Raw genomic sequence first — 19,921 nt, forward strand, 5'->3', positions numbered from 1 at the left:
TATCAACACCGTGACACTTTACACTCTCAGAGACGTGACGCAGCACTGTGGCAAAAAGAAGGCGGAGCCACGTGATGGATAAACATGATGATAATTATGTTCAGCACAGTTGTAGGTGCTTTTTTTATTGTTCATATCAGATCACCGAGTTCAATAGAGGCTTTATTGTCATTTCAGCTGTACACTGAAACGAAACGATGTTCTTCCTGGACCAGGGTGCAACACGGAACACAAGTGCAAAACAAGCACAATAAATACGAGAGACATTTTTAATCTACGTACAGTAATTGAGGGGGTGGGACAAAAGACAAGAGTAGTGTCGGCCAGTACACGGTACTGAGTAAATGATAAGTGAGGTAAAACAAACATATTCTGATTGTAGGTTAGCAGTGTATGGGTTACATAGCAGCAGCATTAAAGTATTAGAGTAAGAAGCATAAAATGCAAACTGCAATGTAGTGAAACAATGCAAGTAATAGTCAAACAGATCTCAATATATAAGGACAGGAATAGTGATCGACCGATATGGGTTTTTTAATGGCCGATGCAGATACCGATATTTAGACGAAAGAAGTGGCCGATGGCCGATATATAAAGCCGATAATACCATTTTATTTACAACTAAAAAATACAATAATAATAATAATAATAATACTACAACAAAACAGAATGAATGATCTTAAATAAACATTTATTTATCACTGTATATTCTTGTTTGCTCTTTTGGCCGTTCAAAAAATTAAATAAAAAAAATAAAAAACTTTAAATAAAATACAAATTATTTCAAAGGTTTCAGTGCACTTATCATACACAAGCAGATAGCAGTATCTTTTTGTTTTTAAGAATGAACAAACATGCTTAGTGAAGACAGTTGCACATAGAAGAACTTCTTTTAAGGAGCCATTATTTATTATTTATTATCCAGCTACAGGCTGGAGGATTACAATCCTTGTTCTTGTGCATTCACTGATGTCTGCCTGGAGAGTGGCAAAATGGACACACGGGGCGCTCTAACAACAGCCAGACCCATTAGTCACTGAGCTGACGGAGGCAATGTTTAAATATCGGCCTTGTGCGCACATATTAATCGATTAATCGGTCGATCACTAGACAGGAATTTAAAAAACGAATTTTAAACGAATGTGTTTGGTCCAGTAATGAACTGTTACTAATGTGAACACATGATGTGATTTAGTAACAGCCTTGGTCTGCAGCGGGAGAAGCACAAATACAAATTGCGTAACTGAATACGAACCAAGTTGGGAGGAAAATTGGGGGTAAATGCATAAAAAGTAAAACAGGCTTCATAATAGTTGAAACGAATCTATGTTAAGTCAGCAAGAGGGGAGTCCTTACCTGTTATCTGCGGTTCTTTTTAATGCACCACCTCTTAGGTTACACAAACAGCACTCCTGCCACACACACACACACACACACACACACACACACACACACACACACACGTGTAGACACACAGAAAAAAAACATTTTAAAGTCAAAGATAGAATAATAATAAATAGGGCTGAATCGTATGGGTGAGCGAGAACATACAGCTGTAAGATCTCCACAGGAACAGCGGTCACACATCCACTCCTGACTGACCTCATCAGCACCAATGCCGTAGCAACCTAGAAGGAACAAAATAGTCCATCTATTACAGTGGTAATGGTTGGGGGGGGGGGGGGGGCGTGGCATTACGAGATTATTATTATGAACCAGTGGCACACGAGATTGAGCCGCGGTTCATCAAGGGGAGTGGGGAGATTATTATTATGAACCAGTGGCATCCGTGTTTGAGCCATGGCTTTACTAAGGGGAGGGGGGCGTGGTGGAAGCAGCGCTGGGTATACGCGACTGAGCGCCGTGTCACCAAGGGGAGGGGGGCGCATGCCTAAAAAGGTTGAAAAGCCCTGGCCTAGTGGGTAGAGCTTTGGGTTGGGCCCTCGAGCAAGGCCCTTAACACTCTCGGCTCCAGGGGCGTCGTGCAATGGCTGACCCTGCGCTCTGACCCCAGTTTCCAAACAAGCTGGGATACGTGACGAAAGAATTTTGTTGTACTGTACACGTGTACACATTCTATTCTATTCTATTCCATGCAGTAAGGCTGTGTGTGTGTGTGTGTGTGTGTGTGTGTGTGTGTGTGTGTGTGTGTGTGTGTGCGGTTACGTACTGGCATGAACCTGAACGCAGCAGCTTCTGCAGGACACAAGAGGACTGGATCCATCCTCTTCTAGAGATGTGCTGGGGGGACACGAGCCCTCACGATATGCAAAGCAGATTTCAGGGATGAGGGGTCTCGACCTCGCTGCCACCTTCCCCACACTCACTGGCACATCAGGTCGGCTTTCGTCCGCTCTCTCCTCAGGCTGATGAGAAATAAAAGATCACGTTTAAATGCTGCACACTGTCTCCATCATGCCAGTTTATTAGGGACACCACAATACTACTACGCATGTGACATGAATTCCAGGATTTTAAAAGTAGTGTGTTTGAAACCTTTGTTTTTTCTTTTATGCATTTTTCCCTTTTTCTAGTCGAATTTAATTCCCCAGCTGTATCGTCCCCACTGCTGCAGACCCCCACCCCGGCTGAGGAGGGTTATACCCGACACACACACACCCTCCGACGTGTGCGGTTGCCAATCGCTATTGAAGAATGCAGTACTGCCCTTCATCAATCCCAGTTCATGTGTGTAATTTTGCCATAATTTCGGCATTTATGAGGAATTTATAGCATTTATGAGCCGAGGTGGGTGTGTGATAGTCTGCGACTCTCCTCAGTCAGGGCATATGGACAAAGGTTGTTCTCTGAATAACTCAATATTGATGCCAGTGGTTTTGTAACTGTTATGGTCAGGAGTCCACATAATTTTGGCCCGAGTGTACATAAATTACTTAAATAAAAATTGATATTTGATTGTGTATTATATTATCTGAAGTACCAGCCTCAGTAACCATCATCATTTAAGCTCTAGCTGGTATGAACAGCTTCGTTAAATGACTGAGATTGTGTCGTGTCGTGTGTTCTTTGCATAGAGTCGTATCGTCAAGTTACCTGATAATAAGGCATGAAGAGGGTGCAGACAGCACAATGTGGGGCGGTTTTAGCCGCTGTGCTGTTGTATTCTCTCTCGGAGGGAAAGTGGAACTTTCTGTTGTGCCAGAGATGAACCAGAGACCTGGCCCAGAGGTCATCTTCCTGCTGCTCTCCGTCTGCAGATCCCTCTTCCATGTGTTCTGATACGATAAGCACAACAAGATGGACACAATTAACACTCAGTACATATAGTTTTACATATAGTTTTATATAACTAAATAATTATTAATCATGCCGCAGCCACTGATGGAGTTTGTTTGTTTATTTTATGGTTTAACGCCGTGTTAACACGTTGGTCACATTCATGGCAGGATCATTGAAGTTTTATTTATTTATTTTCCAAGTCTTAGTCTTTCTTGTTTCATCTTAGTTTTATTTATCTTCATATTTAAGTTCTCAGATTTCTTTTTATTTTTCGTGATTTGTTGATTAAGGGGTTTAACATCATGTCTTCATGTAATTAATAATTGTGGCTGAGAGGTGCTTCGTTAGATTTTTGATGTTTTCACACTTTTGTGATTAGTTCAGTATTTGCAAGAAATTTTATAACTTTTTTTATAGTGTTTAGAGTTAAAAAATTTCTATCAGATTATTCGGGATTCCTAATTGATTTCTTATTGTACTGTACTTGTGACGTTCGATAATAATGTGCTTTATTGTTAAGATGGTATGGCATGTTTCACATGTTGGTGGGGGTCCCCCTCTCAATAGGTATAAATGAATCAACTGGGTGTGTCCGATTCGGCGTCTAGTCCACACAGCTTGCTCCATTCTGTTTGTTGGCATAGGTTCATTGATGGAGTAAATGAAGAAAAAGGCTTTAAATAAAATAAGTAATTGGAAAAAGACGGGTTTAAAAATCTAAAAGGCCTTTGTTTGGAACTGTTAAACCTAAAATAGAAAGAAATACTGGAGCCATGAATCTCACGGCTTCTGCAAGAGAGGACCAGGTTGAGGTCACTGTAATCTTATAAAATAAATTGAAAACATGGGCAAGATTAGAAAGTGCAGACGAGATCACTGTATTTTTAAAGAATTTAATTATTTAGCCCATCTGCTCTTTGGAGATCTGTCAAAAATTGCTTTATAGATTTAAAGATATTCAGATTTAAAAATGAGTTGGGGTCTCGAATACATCGTATCGAATCTCAGCTCTGCCTTCCGACCGGGCTGGGCGGCAGCATGAACGACGATCGGCTGTTGTTCAGGGTTAGAGGAAAGGATAGTGGGATCATAGGTCCTCATAACCGGTGCGACTGCGGCCCCTGCTGGCCGACTGATGGCGCCTGCACGGGGCTGAGGGATAATGCCGATGGGGGTGTGGCCCTCCGTACACGGTGCCCGTCGGTGTATGAACTCGACTCGTGCAGGTGAGAAATGCAGCCTGTACTGACTGGATGTCAGTCGAGAGGCGTCCTCGGTCAGCGGTGACGGGTCGAATCTGTATAGAGGACGCAATCAGGGTAACTGGACACGACTGGACTGGGGGACACATTCTTTAGATCGATATCCAGATGTGATCGTCTCTGGAATAAAGCATGGAGGCTTTGTTCTCGTTTACTGAACCCAGTCTCTGCAGTTTTTCTTTAATAGTTTCGTATTAGTTTAAATGTTGTGGTTTAAATGTCACCCCTCTGCATTAGCTGGTAAAATATATAAAACAGTTGATGATGATGAATTTACCGTCATCGCTGTTGTCCTGCTGCTTGACCGCACTGGGCACCGCCCTCGCTGTTGGCTTCCTCAAGGGGTGACGCCGACTCTTGGCTGTCCTTCTCTTCACCGAGTGTAGACGGTACTGAGAGAACGGAAAGTGGAAATTAGAAATATGCATTTACAGTCTTGAATCCTAAATCATTTGCATGTCCAATAAATAAGCAAAAATATGTATTTTTAATGATGTGTCATATAAAGATGTACAGAACGGTAGAACTGCTCAGAGAGATGCAACGTGGACGGACGTTTCTGAGCATTTTTACTATCAATGTGAGCAAAAAAAATAAAGAAAAGGTTAAGATGGGACAAAGGAATTAAGATTTACTTTAAGTGACTTTACTTTTGGGCTATTCCGAAAAAAGCTGTTTTAAAAAACGGACACATGACGGCTGCAAAACAGTGTTATACTACTACAGTACTATTCATCATTTACATTTTCAGCATTTAGCAGATGCTTTTATCCAAAGCGACCGACAGTATACAGTCTAAGCAACTGAGGGTTAAGGGCCTTGCTCAAAGACCCAACAGTGGCAACCTGGCAGTGGTGGGGCTTAAACCGGCAACCCTCCGATTACTAGTCCAGTACCTTAACCACTAGGCTACAACTGCCCTCATGAGTAGTGGGAAGGTTTAAGGATGTGCTGAGCTGATTCAGATTTTTGGAGCAGGTGAATATTCAGTACCAGTCAAAAGTTTAGACACACTTTCTCATTCCTGTGTTTTTTCTTGATTTTTTTTAATTTTCAACACTGTAGATTAATAATAAAGACGTCCAAACTATGAAGGAACACGTATGGAATTATGTAGTAAACAAAAAAGTGTTAAACCAGAATATGTTTTATATTTTATATTCTTTAAAGTAGCCATCTTTTGCTCTGATGAGGAGCTTTGCACACTTTTTGGCATTTTCTCAATCAGCTTCATGAGGTGCCACCTGGAACGGTTTTCAATTAACGTTTGTGCCTCGTCTAGAGTTAATTTCTGGAATTTCTTGCTTTTTTTAATGTGTTTGAGACCATCAGTTGTGCTGTGCAGAAGTAGATTTGGTAAAATATAAAACATATTCTGGTTTGTTTAAAATTTTTTTGTTCACTACATAATTCCATATGTGTTACTTCATAGTTTGGACGTCTTCAGTATTAATCTACAACGTAGAAAATAAAAATAATCAAGAAAAACCACTGAAGAGAAGGTGTGTCCAAACTTTTGACTGGTACTGTATGTATCTAGTCATTTCCAATTCTCCAATAGGTTCCGATAAGAAGAAAATTACAACAACTTGCTTTTCAAGTGCACTTATTCAAAGTCACATGAATTGCACTTTAATAAATAAAACAACACTTGTGACACTCACATTGCTGTCGTCAGCCGACTCCATGCTTCCATACTCGCCCTCGCTCGTGCTGTCCTCCTCACCGGACTCGCCGGTACTGTCCTCCCCTCTCCCGACCGACGCATCGCACTGGTCTGCGACCTGCGACCTGCACGGCCTGTCTGGAGCTTCCGAAAGCTTCGTGCCTGAATGGTACACCGCACGCTCCAGGTTAGTGAAGTTCACGCACGTGTCCGGAGGGCCTGTAGGATCAGGAGATTCGACCTGGTGGCGGTGAGGCTCCGCACACATGACGTGAGGCGCTGTTGTACTGGGTGAGGCTTGATATGGAGTTGCATCGCTACAGCTGCTGCTGGGCATCATTAATAAATCCGGCATATCATTTTTAGTGTCTGAATAACTACTTAAATCAGAATAAAGTGGCTTTGTGTTGGTTTCGTTAGGCGGTGGACGTTTCTTTAGGAGGGTCGATGGTTCTGCAGAAGTATTTGAATCATCCAGAGGTGTTTTATTGCTGGACTGAACAGCTAGGGTCAGGAAGGGCATTTCACACATCTGATGCAAAGTGTTGCTTGGTCCGTCCTGCTCCGCACACTCCGGGGTCAAGAGAGGCATGTCGGACGAAGGGGCTCCAGACTTTTCAACAGTGACTGCAGGACTTTCCTCATCGAGCTTCGTTACTGTAGGACGTGCGGTCGACTCGCTGATCCGATCTGGACTTGCCGTGTCGTCAGCATCATCAGAACCTCGGTGGGGTTTGGTGAGCAGATTGGAAGATGTCGATTCATTAGCGGCGTTCTCTGTGGACATAAGGGACCGGTTGGTTTCTAAGGCCTTTTTCGAAGGAACATCAGAGAGCACGTTGTCCTGACAGTCTGCAGTCTCAGACTGGGACTGTTTAATGGGTTGACAATCATCGGATGGTTCTTCGGACGAGTCTCTCTGGGATTTAGATGAGCGGGCCAATAAATCGCGCTCAACGCGCGTTACCTTGACAAAACACGCCTGCTGACAAAGACCGGCGGGGCCTAAAAGACAAACAGAATTTACCGTTTAATCATTAGTTTGGGCCTAGCCGCTTATGCCAAGTTCACACCACACGACTTTCTGATTTGTCGGGTCGCTGTACAGTTCACACTACACGACTGAATCTCTTGCACTCGGGAGTCTTTCAGTCGGTGTATATCTCACACCACACGACCCGACACCGACCGGAATCACAGGCGAGCTTCCCTGCTCTCCCAAACTACGTTTTGTCACATGACACCACGTCCAAAAATGCACGTCAACAAGTAGCGAGTGATCAAAGTTGTTTGTGCGCTGATGTGCAGCGTAAGATCAAGGAGGAAGAATAAATGAATCTGAGTGGATCTGGCAACACGAACAGTACGGATCGTTCTATAGTAAGTTGGAGGTTAATTAATATTTTTGCAATGCAGCGTGGGTGTTCTGTAGAGGACGATCAGGTCAGAAATACTGTAAAACGTGTGTGTGTGTGCCGGTGTATTCCGATATAAACTATATTAATCCCCCTGTCCCACCTGTTTACACTCCTCTCCTGCGTTTCCCCTCACACCGTATCCTGCGTTCTCATTGGCTGTTCGACAGAGCACTCATTGCCAGATGTGCAACTGAGATCAGATACCTGACATGCTAGAAATCTCGATCCGGATGGAGTTGTTGAGTAGTTCACACTTAGCGACCGAGAGCCGAGTTTCTCCCGAGCCGGCAAATCTAGCGCCGACCGGTCGCCGAGCGAAATCTGGCCAGAAATCGTGTCGTGTGAACTTGGCATAAGATGTGATATCGACACACACATAGCTTGCATGTAACCTGTCTGAGAACCATTACTGCACAGGTCAAAAGGTTGTGAACTAAAGACAAGTGTGGGATAAACAGCGAGTTGTAGACGTATATGTAACAGAGCGCTATCGCTCCCTGGTGGGTTGGTTTGTTTGTTTTTATAACGCCATCTCACATTTATATGACATGACGTTTTCAGTCTTATATTATTAAGAAATTTGAGGATTATTTCTGTATTAACTTAATGTCTTGGGCGTATACAGTCTTTGTCTTTCACTGCTGTACTTTGCTCCTTGGTAGGACGTCACATTTCAGCTAGTGGCTTAAAACCGCCTTTAATCAAAAAAGGAATTACTACTAGCAGATAATATAGGTTCACTCCGATCTTAGACTTTGATTATCAGGGCGGCACGGTGACCCGGTGGGTAGCGCTGTCGCCTCGCAGCAAGAAGGTCCTGGGTTCGATCCTCAGGCGGGGCGGTCCGGTCCGGGTCCTTTCTGTGTGGAGTTTGCATGTTCTCCCTGGTTTCCTCCCACAGTCCATAGACGAGCAAGTGAGGTGAATTGGAGATACAGAATTGTCCAGGACTGTGTTCTGTATAACCTTGTGTAATGAGTAACTGGGCTATGTGAGTGTTTTACAGTGAAACCAAATCTGCCCCAATGCTGACCAGGATAAAGCGGATGATGAAATGAAATGTCTGAGCACTTGTGGTGGTGGTGGGAAACCTACCTGACGTAATAAGTCACTTTACTAATGTAAAGTGGTAAGCAAGGGTCAAACAACTTTCCTTTTCTACCCTAAAAAAAGGCCAATGTTCACTGGCCTAATGGGATTTTTAGTAAATTTGTTATTGCCATGCTAACAGTAATAATCTTTCTTTAACCTCTGAATTAACAGAATTTTAACCACTATAAAAATCACCTGGGATTTGCACTGCATTGTGGAGTTTGTCGTCTTTTTTCAGCTGAGCTTCTTTCTCATCCTGGTTTCCCTGGTTTCCCTGCCTCGTAGTCTCGTTCTCCACAGCAACCGGCTGCTGCACCGTCTTCAGCCGCTTGGAGCGCGTGCAAGGCTGGCGGACTCTGAAAAAAACGCACAGCAACGTCAGATTAATTATTCGGTGCCGTTGAATCACAAGTGTTTGTGCTGTGACATTAAACAAATAACATTAAATTAGAGTGGCCTCTGTGTGGGCATTTTAGCTATAACTCCAAGTTGTGATTGAATATGATTGACTTGAGCTGGTGACTTTTCAGCGCGCACATAAATAGGGCTCATTCGACTCAACCAATTAAAAAGAAAATACATCCGTGGTTGCTTGCAAGACCTTGATACAAAACTGGCACCACAAAGCTGGACTGAAGTTTGTTGCTAATCGCATGGACAAAGGAAAAGCAGGAGCAGAAAACACCCACGGAAACTTAAAAGCTTACTCGACCATGGACAGTGCCACCCATGTTCCAGAAGATAAAAACTCAAGTCAAGTGTGTTAGACCAGGACTGTTAGATCAGGATTACCTCTTGTTGGATTTCTGGCCTTTTTTCTGGCGTCTCTGGAGCCACGTTTGGAGCTCGGGTGTGGTGAGGGGTGTAGCCAGCGTATGGTCCAGCGGGCAGGTGTCTTTGCCCTGCGTCCATGCCTGGTACCGATCTGGCTGGAAATGTCTAACGAATGGGTCCATGGAGATCTTGACCATGTCCCTACTGCACATGCACTGTGAAGATTAAGGAGTTCAGCTTTAATCACTTTCAAGAAGAGAAACAACACTATTCAGATACACAGTGTGGGAATCTGGAGGTAAAAATCTCATTACTAATGACCTGTACAGCGGTACCTTGAAACTCAATGGGTTCTGGGACTGGCGTTGAGTTTAAAAGACATTGAGTTTCAAGGTATTTTTTCCCATAAGCATGTTTGGGGAAACCTGTTAATGCGTCCATGGTCTCGTGGAACTGCATATATTTTAGGCTAATGTAAAATAATGGGGTTGTTTTTGACACTTATACACTAAAAATAACACAAGTATAATACAAAAACACTGAAATACAATTAAAAACAGTTAAAAATCAATATAAAACTCTCACAATTTCTCAGAACCCCCAGGTATAATAAATATTGAGCTCTGGTGTATCAGTGACGCATGGCAGATCTACCTGAGTGGCCACTTTGCCGTAGTCGATCCAGCGCAGGCTGGCAAAGTTGGTGGATTCAGCGCAGTTGAAGCCATGGTTAAAGCCGGCGTGGTAGCTGTACGGGAACGTGATCATGAACTCCCCAGCTTCCTGTGTAATCTGATAACATATACACAAGCACGAAAACAGAAATGAAGAACCGGTTTAACGGCTTTTATTATAAAATGTAGGTACAGGATTCCAGAAGGACAAACGGTTCCTTTGGACCGCTCTCATGAGTGGTCGCAATAGCAGATCATTTTACCGGCAGATTTGATTCGACAGACTAATGATATGAAAGTCTTGACTTAAAAGACCTCCAAACCTTTGAAGTGCATCTTCGAAACAATCGAAATCTAAAATCTAAGGTCTAAATCTTAAAGAGCTCAGGTGGCGAAGCAGTAAAACACACTAGCACACCAGAGCTGACACTCAAACTCACAAGTTTGAACCACCGCTCTGCTACCAGCATGGTAGACGCCTTTACAAACAATGATTTGCTCATCTGAGGGTGGGAATGACAAAGTGGAACTGCTGCAGTTATGACCTCTGCTTGCTGATGGATGGCACCTGCATAGAGACGGGGGTGGGGTGGGGGGGGTATAATGTGCATTGGTATGTGACTCTCACTTCACAATACGGATCTCCATATGAACTCGCCTTGTGCAGGTAAAAAGAAGCACAAGTGTCAAAGGGTCATGTGTTAGTCGGTCAGGAGTGGGGGTCAGCAGCAGTAGAGGAAGCGAGATATTTACCTTATCGAATGGGATGCCGTATTTCTTCAGCACAGAGGGAGATATGAGGGTCATCTTGTGTCTGAGAAAAGCTTCACAACTCTTGAAGCTGTTAGGAAAAAAGCCTGCAAGAAATGAACACAAAAAAAACACATAATTTTTACAAAAATACTAACTATGGATCTTTAAAAAAAAAATTGAAAGCATTTTCCAGAGTTTAATACACTGGTACATCTTTTATCTGGCTAAAACAAGAGAGTGGGGTTCGAGTCATGCGAGTGCTGGTGCAAAAAAACCCGTGATCTGCTAATGAGGTCGCAATACAGTAACCTTATAGACAGAATACGCTTCGTACTGGTGGGAAACCAGGAAAAATGTGGGAATATACGAGTTTTAGATTCTGCCTTCGATTAAACAGGATGACAGGACTGACCCGGAAACACTGTAAACATTTCTTTGTTTGTTTATTTGGTTTTTATATCGCCTTGTTTACTCTGTTGAGTTATTTTCAAGGCAGGACCGGTTATTCTGGGCAGTTTATAAAAAAGTCCTTAAGTTCGTATTTGTAAGAAAGTTTATGATCATGTTTGCATTGTTTCTGGTAAAGATATTGCTTATAGAGTCATGATGTGTTTTACAGTAATGATGGCTTGGCATAGGTTGCATACAGGGGGGCTCCTCTCTTCTCATCTAATATGAATGTGTGAGTTGGGTGTGTCCGATACGGCATCTTGTGTATGAGCAAGAAACCTGAACAGAGTGCCAATCCATGGCAGAACTAATGTCTCCAACAACAAGAAAAAAACATAATGACCTGTGGCTAGTCGCTCCAGTCTCTTTCCATGCTCCGGGGGAATAGCGTACCTAAAACATTCACAAAAAGAACTTCACTCAGATCCACACACACTATGAGCTTATTCCATTAATGCATATTTAAATATACATAGCAAGGTATATGAATATACACTATATGGCTAGAAGTATGTGGACGCCTGAACATAAGGTTATCAGACTTCCAGGCGTCAACGCAAGAGTTGCAATACCGAACGCAGAACCTTCTCGCCGTGAGGCGACAGAACGATCGAAGAACTGGACATATTAATAGCAACAGCCTCCAGCACGCGGCACATGTTGACATCTCACGTCTCTTGTGTACGGTACAAACAGCCATGTGGTGGAACAGTACGGCACGGCGTTCACACAAGCTCCCAATCACATAACGTACAAGTATTTCTCAAAAGGTACAGCGCGACTGATCTTATTCTTCTCTTTTAACAATGTGTGCACCATTAATAATAATTACAAGGGGTATCCTCATACATTTGACCGTAAAGTGTTTCGACAGTCTTGTAATGCTTGATTTTACCCAAGTATTAAGACTCAGAATAAGTTCAACCAAACGGCTGAGCAGACCATCAAAAGGTTAAGCATGGTGACGATCTGATTCGGTCGACACGGAGAACATACAAAAGCACGACTCTAACCAGAACTTGGGTTCTCCAAAATGCAGGTAGTTGATGCTGTAGAGGTCCATGTCCTCTGTGTGCCAGGTGAAGCTCGTCTTCCACATGCCGAAGTACAAGTATGGCGTGTTGACACCCTGGATGGAGACCCCACAGTCCTCTTCGATTACGTCCAGGATGGAGTTCAGGTGCCCGATATTCCACTCCTCTACGTCCTTGAACGGATACAACAACAAAAAGTGCAGATATGGGACATGATGGTACATGATAATAATAATAATAACATTTTATTTGAAAAGCGCCTTTCATGACACCCAAGGACACTGTACAATAAAAATATAGAAAAGCTAAGCAAAATAAATAAAATACACATTTACTAAGCAAAAATAAATAAAATACATATTTACAAACATAGGAAACACCAAACATGTGGCACAGTTCTGAGTCAGCTGGAAAAGATGTTTTCTGAGTCAGATGTTTTGAGGGTTTTGAACGCTGCTGCAGATGAGATTTCCGTACTTCTGTTGGGAGGAGCCTAGCATCACCTTGGCTACCTCATGGCGTTGCAGTGACCAGAGTGAGGGAACGTTGCTGTTAGCATGCTGTTGGTAAACAAAAGTCCGAACTGAGGCTCGGTGGGAATATTTAGGCCTTTGCAAAATACCAGGGTCGCGGTGGAGTAGTTTATACCGTGAATGTCCCAGAGCATAGAGTTCACTGTAAGAGCGCTCCATCGTCATGATGAGACCGGAGACGTTGTCTAGACCAGAAAAGTTGCAGAGACTCCAAGCCATCCAATCCCAGCAGCCAAAGGAGCAATTCCAAACAATCCACATTGACAGAGAAAGGAGTTATCCGCTAACTCTCGCTGCTCCGGATACTCCGCTCCACATCATAGAAATGTTTCGTGCAATGTTTTCGTTCAAACCGTTTCACCGGGGGAGAAGCGGCATCCGAACACACCAGCGTAACTCTCACGACCCAAAAACGCACGAATGGCTAGTGACCACAGGAGTGTGCGAAAAGATGAAAATGAAAGAAAATTACGATAAAAAATAAAATAAAATACAATAAAATAAAATAAAATACGGCAACGGTAGCGGCAGCCAAATGCGCCAGCGTTCACCATCACCATGACATGATCACGTCTCGCATTTATTTACAGAAGTTTGTTTGTTTGTTTTGTTGTTTAACGCCATGTTAACACATTGGTTACATTCATGGCAGGAACATTGAAGTTTTTTATTTATTTATTTATTTTTCCAAGTCATAGTCTTTCTTGTTTCATTTTTGTTTTATTTATTTTCATATGCGAGTCCTCAGTTTTATATTTGTGAAAGATTAATTGACTGAGGGGTTTAACACCATGTCCACATGAAAGTAATAATCGTTGCTGAGAGGCAATTCATTAGATTTTTCATGTCTGTTTTCAGATGTTTAGTAGAAGAAAAACTTCTATTATATTATTTGGGATTCCTAGTCGTTTCCTTATTGTACTGTATTAGTATTTACAGACGTAAAATCAGTTGTGTCACCCACGTACCTCATCGTACAGCGTTCCACTCACGTCTGCGCCGTATATGGGTGGCACGAAGGTCAGATTCCTCCAGTACTTTCTCTCCAGGTCTTCATAGTTCAGGTAGCGTGGTGTACAGTATCTGCAGACAAATCGCACTTCAAAAGGTGAGTGGATCATTCACTAGCCACATGCTAAACGTACGCTGATGAGCTTCCTACACGCTCATCGGAACCAAACCAGGAAAAATACTAGTGACTTGTTACCTAGAGTAAACGTAGAGTGAGATGCTATAGGACTACAGGTGATTTTATAGACACAGGTTGTGTGTGTGTGTGTGTTTCTTACTGATCGCTGTTAGCCAGTCGGCGAAACTCCTGCACTGCGAGCGGCTTCTTCTGGATGTTGTACTGCGTGAAGAGCCCCGACTGGCCGGCCACCATCTGCTGAATGGGCGCCTGAATGATGAGGTCGTCGATGTCATCGTAGCATCGCCTCGGCTTCCAGCCATTTGGCGGGATCACCTGCAAGAAGGTAAAAAAGAGAGAAAAATACATTAATATCAGAGGCTGAGGAGAAAATATTATTAAACAAAAGCAAACTTGTAAATATATAGATAGATAAATTCTTTATTGACCCTTTGCAGGAAATTTCTTTGTTACAGCAGCTCACATCAGAATAAAAATTTACAGTACGGTACTATATACATGTAAACACTTTTTATGGTGCATGCATAGCATACAACAATTGGTATTTATTATAAATGATCAGGAATTATTTGGATTATTATGAATTGTTAAACAGAATTGTTTAAAAATGAATTGTTGAATTGTTATATTATACCTTTATACGTATTTATGTATGTATTTTACAAAATCTCACAAGATTTAGTCACGTATCTACTGAAATCTGTGGTATGGGGTTGTATGCTTACCAAACACTCAAACCGTAATTAAAGTTGCTTTTTGTTACCCCGAAAAGCCTACAGTAATGGTAATGAAAGTGGTGGGGGCAACTTTACCTTATTGCTCAAAGTTTTGTCCAACATGCCCATTTGGCTACATATATATATAATTTATTATACATTTTTGTGGTCTGTGAAGGTCAGGGATTGTTTTCACACACATCACCTTGGCCAGTCCGGCACGATGCGCTCCCTGCGACTCCATGTACACCAGATACTGGTTAAAGTCCCGAAACTCCTCCATAGTGGGTCGAAAGGTCATGATTTTACATGCAGGGTTAGTCGAGGCATTCGCCCCAACGCCCGCCATGATGGCCTGTGTTTCACTACTGCAGAAACAGAAACGTGAGGGGAAAAAAAGTGAGCAAAAAGCATTTAATCATTCAATCACTGATCTTAAATAACCACGTCGTTCTGGTCAGGGTCACGGTTGTTCTAATGTCTATCCTGGAAGCAATAGATGCACTCCAACGCAGGGCATCATACCATGTTCACTCGATTACTTACTTATACCCTGGGGGGGGCGGCACGGTGGCTAAGTGGGTAGCACTGTCTCCTCACAGCAAGGTTCGATCCCCAGGTGGGGCGGTCCCAGTCCTTTCTGTGTGGAGTTTGCATGTTCTCCCCGTGTCTGCGTAGGTTTACTCCCACAGTCCGAAGACGTGCAAGTGAGGTGAATTGGAGATACTAAATTGTCCATGACTGTGTTTGATATTAAACTTGTGAACTGATGAATCTTGTGTAATGAGTAACTACCGTTTCTGTCATGAATGTAACCAAGGTGTGAAAACATGACGTTAAAACCCTAATAAACAAACAAACTTATACCCTGGGACATTATACAGCAGGCACTTAAACCTCTGGCACATTTTTTAGAAGAGTACTAGAGATTATGTAGGCTATCAAGTCAATTCTGACTCCTGGCGACCATGGATAGCGTTTCTCCAGAACATCCTGACTTCTGTTTAAGCCTTAAGACTTCTAAATGGCTCTGAATTTGTTCCCCAAATTGTTTCCATCCATCTCGTTGCTGGCCATCCTCTTCCTCTTTTACCTTTAACTCCTCCAAGCATAACTGTTATTCCCCCAAGAATTAGATCCTCTCATAATGTGTCCAAAATAAGAGTTTGGTTATCTAGATCTGAAGATAGGCTTGCATTGGTTTGAGGTTCTTTTAACTGAATAAGTAATCGTCATTTCATACCGCAAGTTAATTATTAGATAATGCTTATTATTACTATTATTATTTTTAATGAACTGGTCAAAAGCAAATTATTATATATTTAATTATTTAGATTTAGACGTCATGTTTAATACACTTTGGTTACATTCATGACAGGACAGATTGTTCGTCTTTACACAAGATTCATCAGTTCACGAGTTTTAATATCAAACACAGTCATGGACAATTTTGTATCTCACTTGCATGTTTTTGGACTGTGGGAGGAAACCGGAGCCCCCGGAGGAAACACACACAGACACGGGGAGAACATGCAAACTCCACACAGAAAGGACCGAACCCAGGATCTTATTGCTGTGAGGCGACCGAACCAGCAAATAAAATCGACACTTAAACTGGTTTTGGTCTTTATTGTTGTCCACGTTACCACACCAGCGTCGAAAACGCTGTACGGATTACTGTTACTGGTAATGGAATTCAATCCAGCAAGTCAATCATGGGATTTTTAATTTCACTTTTATTCAGACAGATCGAAAGTGAACTAAGCAGATCGTAAAACGTCGCCTTGAGTTTAAGATGATTTCTCAAAGTGCTTCATCTTTGTATCTGCACAAAGGCAAAGTGCACGGAACACCGTGACCCTATTCTGTGTTAATGATAACGAACCTGTGTCATTGTGCAAACTTTGTTTGTATCGTTTTAATTAGAATATTTTCGTTTTAATTATTATATATTCGGGGGGAAAGAAGCTAATTCTTGAATAATAATAAAAAAACTAATAAAACAAGTTTAGACTTTTCGAGTGTTGATACTTATGCAGGCCTGCTTTGACAGTTAGCCAGTTAGCTTGTAGTTAGCTTTTAAAACCACAAACAGCGTAAAAAAGCGGATATACGTCATCACAGCTGTTTATTATTAATTAAAAAACAACGTACAGAAGTAGATATTGTAAGTGTAACACGGTGCATGTGTGTAAAGTTGCAGTTAGCGTGGTTTGTTTATGTACAGGTGGATATTTAAACCTCTGCTCACCCGTTAGCGAACGTTAGCAAGCTAACCAGCTAATGCTCCTGAATTTGGAAAACAAACAATTCCACAGTAAAACACTTCGATATTACATTACAGTGTGCATTTGTGCACCTGTAGGTCGTGTTTCTGCTCTATACAGCCGTTTAAGCGCAAATATTTACCTCAAGTCTTGAGAAACAAGCGTTGTTGACAGGGAAATCCTTTTAAATCGCCCCAGATGGTCGACAACTCTAGGCCGTATTTTAAACCGCCTAGATGCTCCCTACACTCGCGCACTGTTTAGGCTACTTGAAAACAAAGTCTACACAATTTCTAGTGCACTTCGTATCGAAAATAGAGGGATTTGTAATTTAAGCCAGGACTTATGTTTGATATCGCGTGATTTCGTGTCTTCTTCTGTGAGCCACGTTCACTGTTAGTTGTTGATGCACATTGCCGCCTGGGTCGCAGTTTAACGACATGATCAAAAGTATATGGACACCCCATCTATTTATCTATCTATCCAAGTGATAGTTATATTTTAGTTAAGAGTCGCAGTGGGTCAGGTACCACACACACAGTTCAATTCAATTCAAATATGTGAGTGTGTGTCATGGACAGTGGTAGCCTAGGTTAAGAGTTCGAATCCCAGCCACTGATTGATTGATTGATTGATTGATTGATTGATTAGATAAACACAGACAGACAGACAGATAGATAGATAGATAGATAGATAGATAGATAGATAGATAGATAGATAGATAGATAGATAGATAGAGAGAGAGAGAGAGAGAGAGAGAGAGAGAGAGAGATAGATAGATAGATAGATAGATAGACAGACAGACAGACAGACAGACAGACAGACAGACAGACAGACAGACAGACAGACAGACAGATAGATAGATAGATAGATAGATTAGAAAGATAGATAGATAGATAGATAGATAGATAGATAGATAGATAGATAGATAGATAGATAGATAGATAGATAGATAGATACTTTATTAATCCCAAAGGAAATTAAGGCCTCAGTAGCAAGTTACATACAGTGTATCACAAAAGTGAGTACACCCCTCAAATTTCTGCAGATATTTAAGTATATCTTTTCATGGGACAACACTGACAAAATGACACTTTGACACAATGAAAAGTAGTCTGTGTGCAGCTTATATAACAGTGTAAATTTATTCTTCCCTCAAAATAACTCAATATACAGCCATTAATGTCTAAACCACCGGCAACAAAAGTGAGTACACCCCTTAGTGAAAGTTCCTGAAGTGTCAATATTTTGTGTGGCCACCATTATTTCCCAGAACTGCCTTAACTCTCCTGGGCATGGAGTTTACCAGAGCTTCACAGGTTGCCACTGGAATGCTTTTCCACTCCTCCATGACGACATCACGGAGCTGGCGGATATTCTCGACTTTGCGCTCCTCCACCTTCCGCTTGAGGATGCCCCAAAGATGTTCTATTGGGTTTAGGTCTGGAGACATGCTTGGCCAGTCCATCACCTTTACCCTCAGCCTCTTCAATAAAGCAGTGGTCATCTTAGAGGTGTGTTTGGGGTCATTATCATGCTGGAACACTGCCCTGCGACCCAGTTTCCGGAGGGAGGGGATCATGCTCTGCTTCAGTATTTCACAGTACATATTGGAGTTCATGTGTCCCTCAATGAAATGTAACTCCCCAACACCTGCTGCACTCATGCAGCCCCAGACCATGGCATTCCCACCACCATGCTTGACTGTAGGCATGACACACTTATCTTTGTACTCCTCACGTGATTGCCGCCACACATGCTTGAGACCATCTGAACCAAACAAATTAATCTTGGTCTCATCAGACCATAGGACAGGGTTCCAGTAATCCATGTCCTTTGTTGACATGTCTTCAGCAAACTGTTTGCGGGCTTTCTTGTGTAGAGACTTCAGAAGAGGCTTCCTTCTGGGGTGACAGCCATGCAGACCAATTTGATGTAGTGTGCGGCGTATGGTCTGAGCACTGACAGGCTGACCCCCCACCTTTTCAATCTCTGCAGCAATGCTGACAGCACTCCTGCGCCTATCTTTCAAAGACAGCAGTTGGATGTGACGCTGAGCACGTGCACTCAGCTTCTTTGGACGACCAACGCGAGGTCTGTTCTGAGTGGACCCTGCTCTTTTAAAACGCTGGATGATCTTGGCCACTGTGCTGCAGCTCAGTTTCAGGGTGTTGGCAATCTTCTTGTAGCCTTGGCCATCTTCATGTAGCGCAACAATTCGTCTTTTAAGATCCTCAGAGAGTTCTTTGCCATGAGGTGCCATGTTGGAACTTTCAGTGACCAGTATGAGAGAGTGTGAGAGCTGTACTACTAAATTGAACACACCTGCTCCCTATGCACATATGAGACCTAGTAACACTAACAAATCACATGACATTTTGGAGGGAAAATGACAAGCAGTGCTCAATTTGGACATTTAGGGGTGTAGTCTCTTAGGGGTGTACTCACTTTTGTTGCCGGTGGTTTAGACATTAATGGCTGTATATTGAGTTATTTTGAGGGAAGAATAAATTTACACTGTTATATAAGCTGCACACAGACTACTTTTCATTGTGTCAAAGTGTCATTTTGTCAGTGTTGTCCCATGAAAAGATATACTTAAATATCTGCAGAAATGTGAGGGGTGTACTCACTTTTGTGATACACTGTAAATCAAAAAGTCAAAAGTAATAGTACACACTACAGAGATTCACATTGTACAAACAAGTATCTGTATAACCACAACAACACTCAGACAACACACAACACCAAACAGGACCTGAGGATGCAGATGGAAATGTTATTTCGGTTAACACTACAAGGCTGGTATATATTATAAGTTACAACAGCTGTAAAATATAAATTATAAAGTATAGTAAATTATAAAATGAATTATAAAGTGAAATGTTGGGC

At 42.2% G+C, this 19,921-nt stretch overlaps 1 protein-coding gene across 1 annotated transcript in view; it reads right to left on the bottom strand.

Annotated features, from left to right (window-relative positions):
- kdm4c (lysine (K)-specific demethylase 4C) overlaps positions 1 to 17,238 on the bottom strand; it is a 23,271-nt gene extending 6,033 nt beyond the window's left edge. Inside the window, exons 1-16 of the mRNA XM_063008289.1 lie at positions 17,172 to 17,238; positions 14,968 to 15,130; positions 14,186 to 14,361; positions 13,865 to 13,979; positions 12,343 to 12,536; positions 11,673 to 11,722; positions 10,880 to 10,983; positions 10,107 to 10,244; positions 9,471 to 9,667; positions 8,874 to 9,034; positions 6,167 to 7,173; positions 4,780 to 4,894; positions 3,055 to 3,236; positions 2,171 to 2,366; positions 1,552 to 1,628; positions 1,357 to 1,412 (exon numbers count right to left, since the gene is read on the bottom strand). Of these exons, the coding sequence (XP_062864359.1) occupies positions 1,357 to 1,412; positions 1,552 to 1,628; positions 2,171 to 2,366; positions 3,055 to 3,236; positions 4,780 to 4,894; positions 6,167 to 7,173; positions 8,874 to 9,034; positions 9,471 to 9,667; positions 10,107 to 10,244; positions 10,880 to 10,983; positions 11,673 to 11,722; positions 12,343 to 12,536; positions 13,865 to 13,979; positions 14,186 to 14,361; positions 14,968 to 15,111 (2,912 nt within the window). The 5' untranslated portion in view covers positions 15,112 to 15,130; positions 17,172 to 17,238. The remainder of the gene's footprint in view (positions 1 to 1,356; positions 1,413 to 1,551; positions 1,629 to 2,170; positions 2,367 to 3,054; positions 3,237 to 4,779; positions 4,895 to 6,166; positions 7,174 to 8,873; positions 9,035 to 9,470; positions 9,668 to 10,106; positions 10,245 to 10,879; positions 10,984 to 11,672; positions 11,723 to 12,342; positions 12,537 to 13,864; positions 13,980 to 14,185; positions 14,362 to 14,967; positions 15,131 to 17,171) is intronic.
- Positions 17,239 to 19,921: the final 2,683 nt, after the last annotated feature.

This window comes from Trichomycterus rosablanca, chromosome 14 (genome assembly GCF_030014385.1).
Source record: "Trichomycterus rosablanca isolate fTriRos1 chromosome 14, fTriRos1.hap1, whole genome shotgun sequence".
In the NCBI taxonomy this organism is placed as follows: Eukaryota; Metazoa; Chordata; class Actinopteri; order Siluriformes; family Trichomycteridae; genus Trichomycterus; species Trichomycterus rosablanca.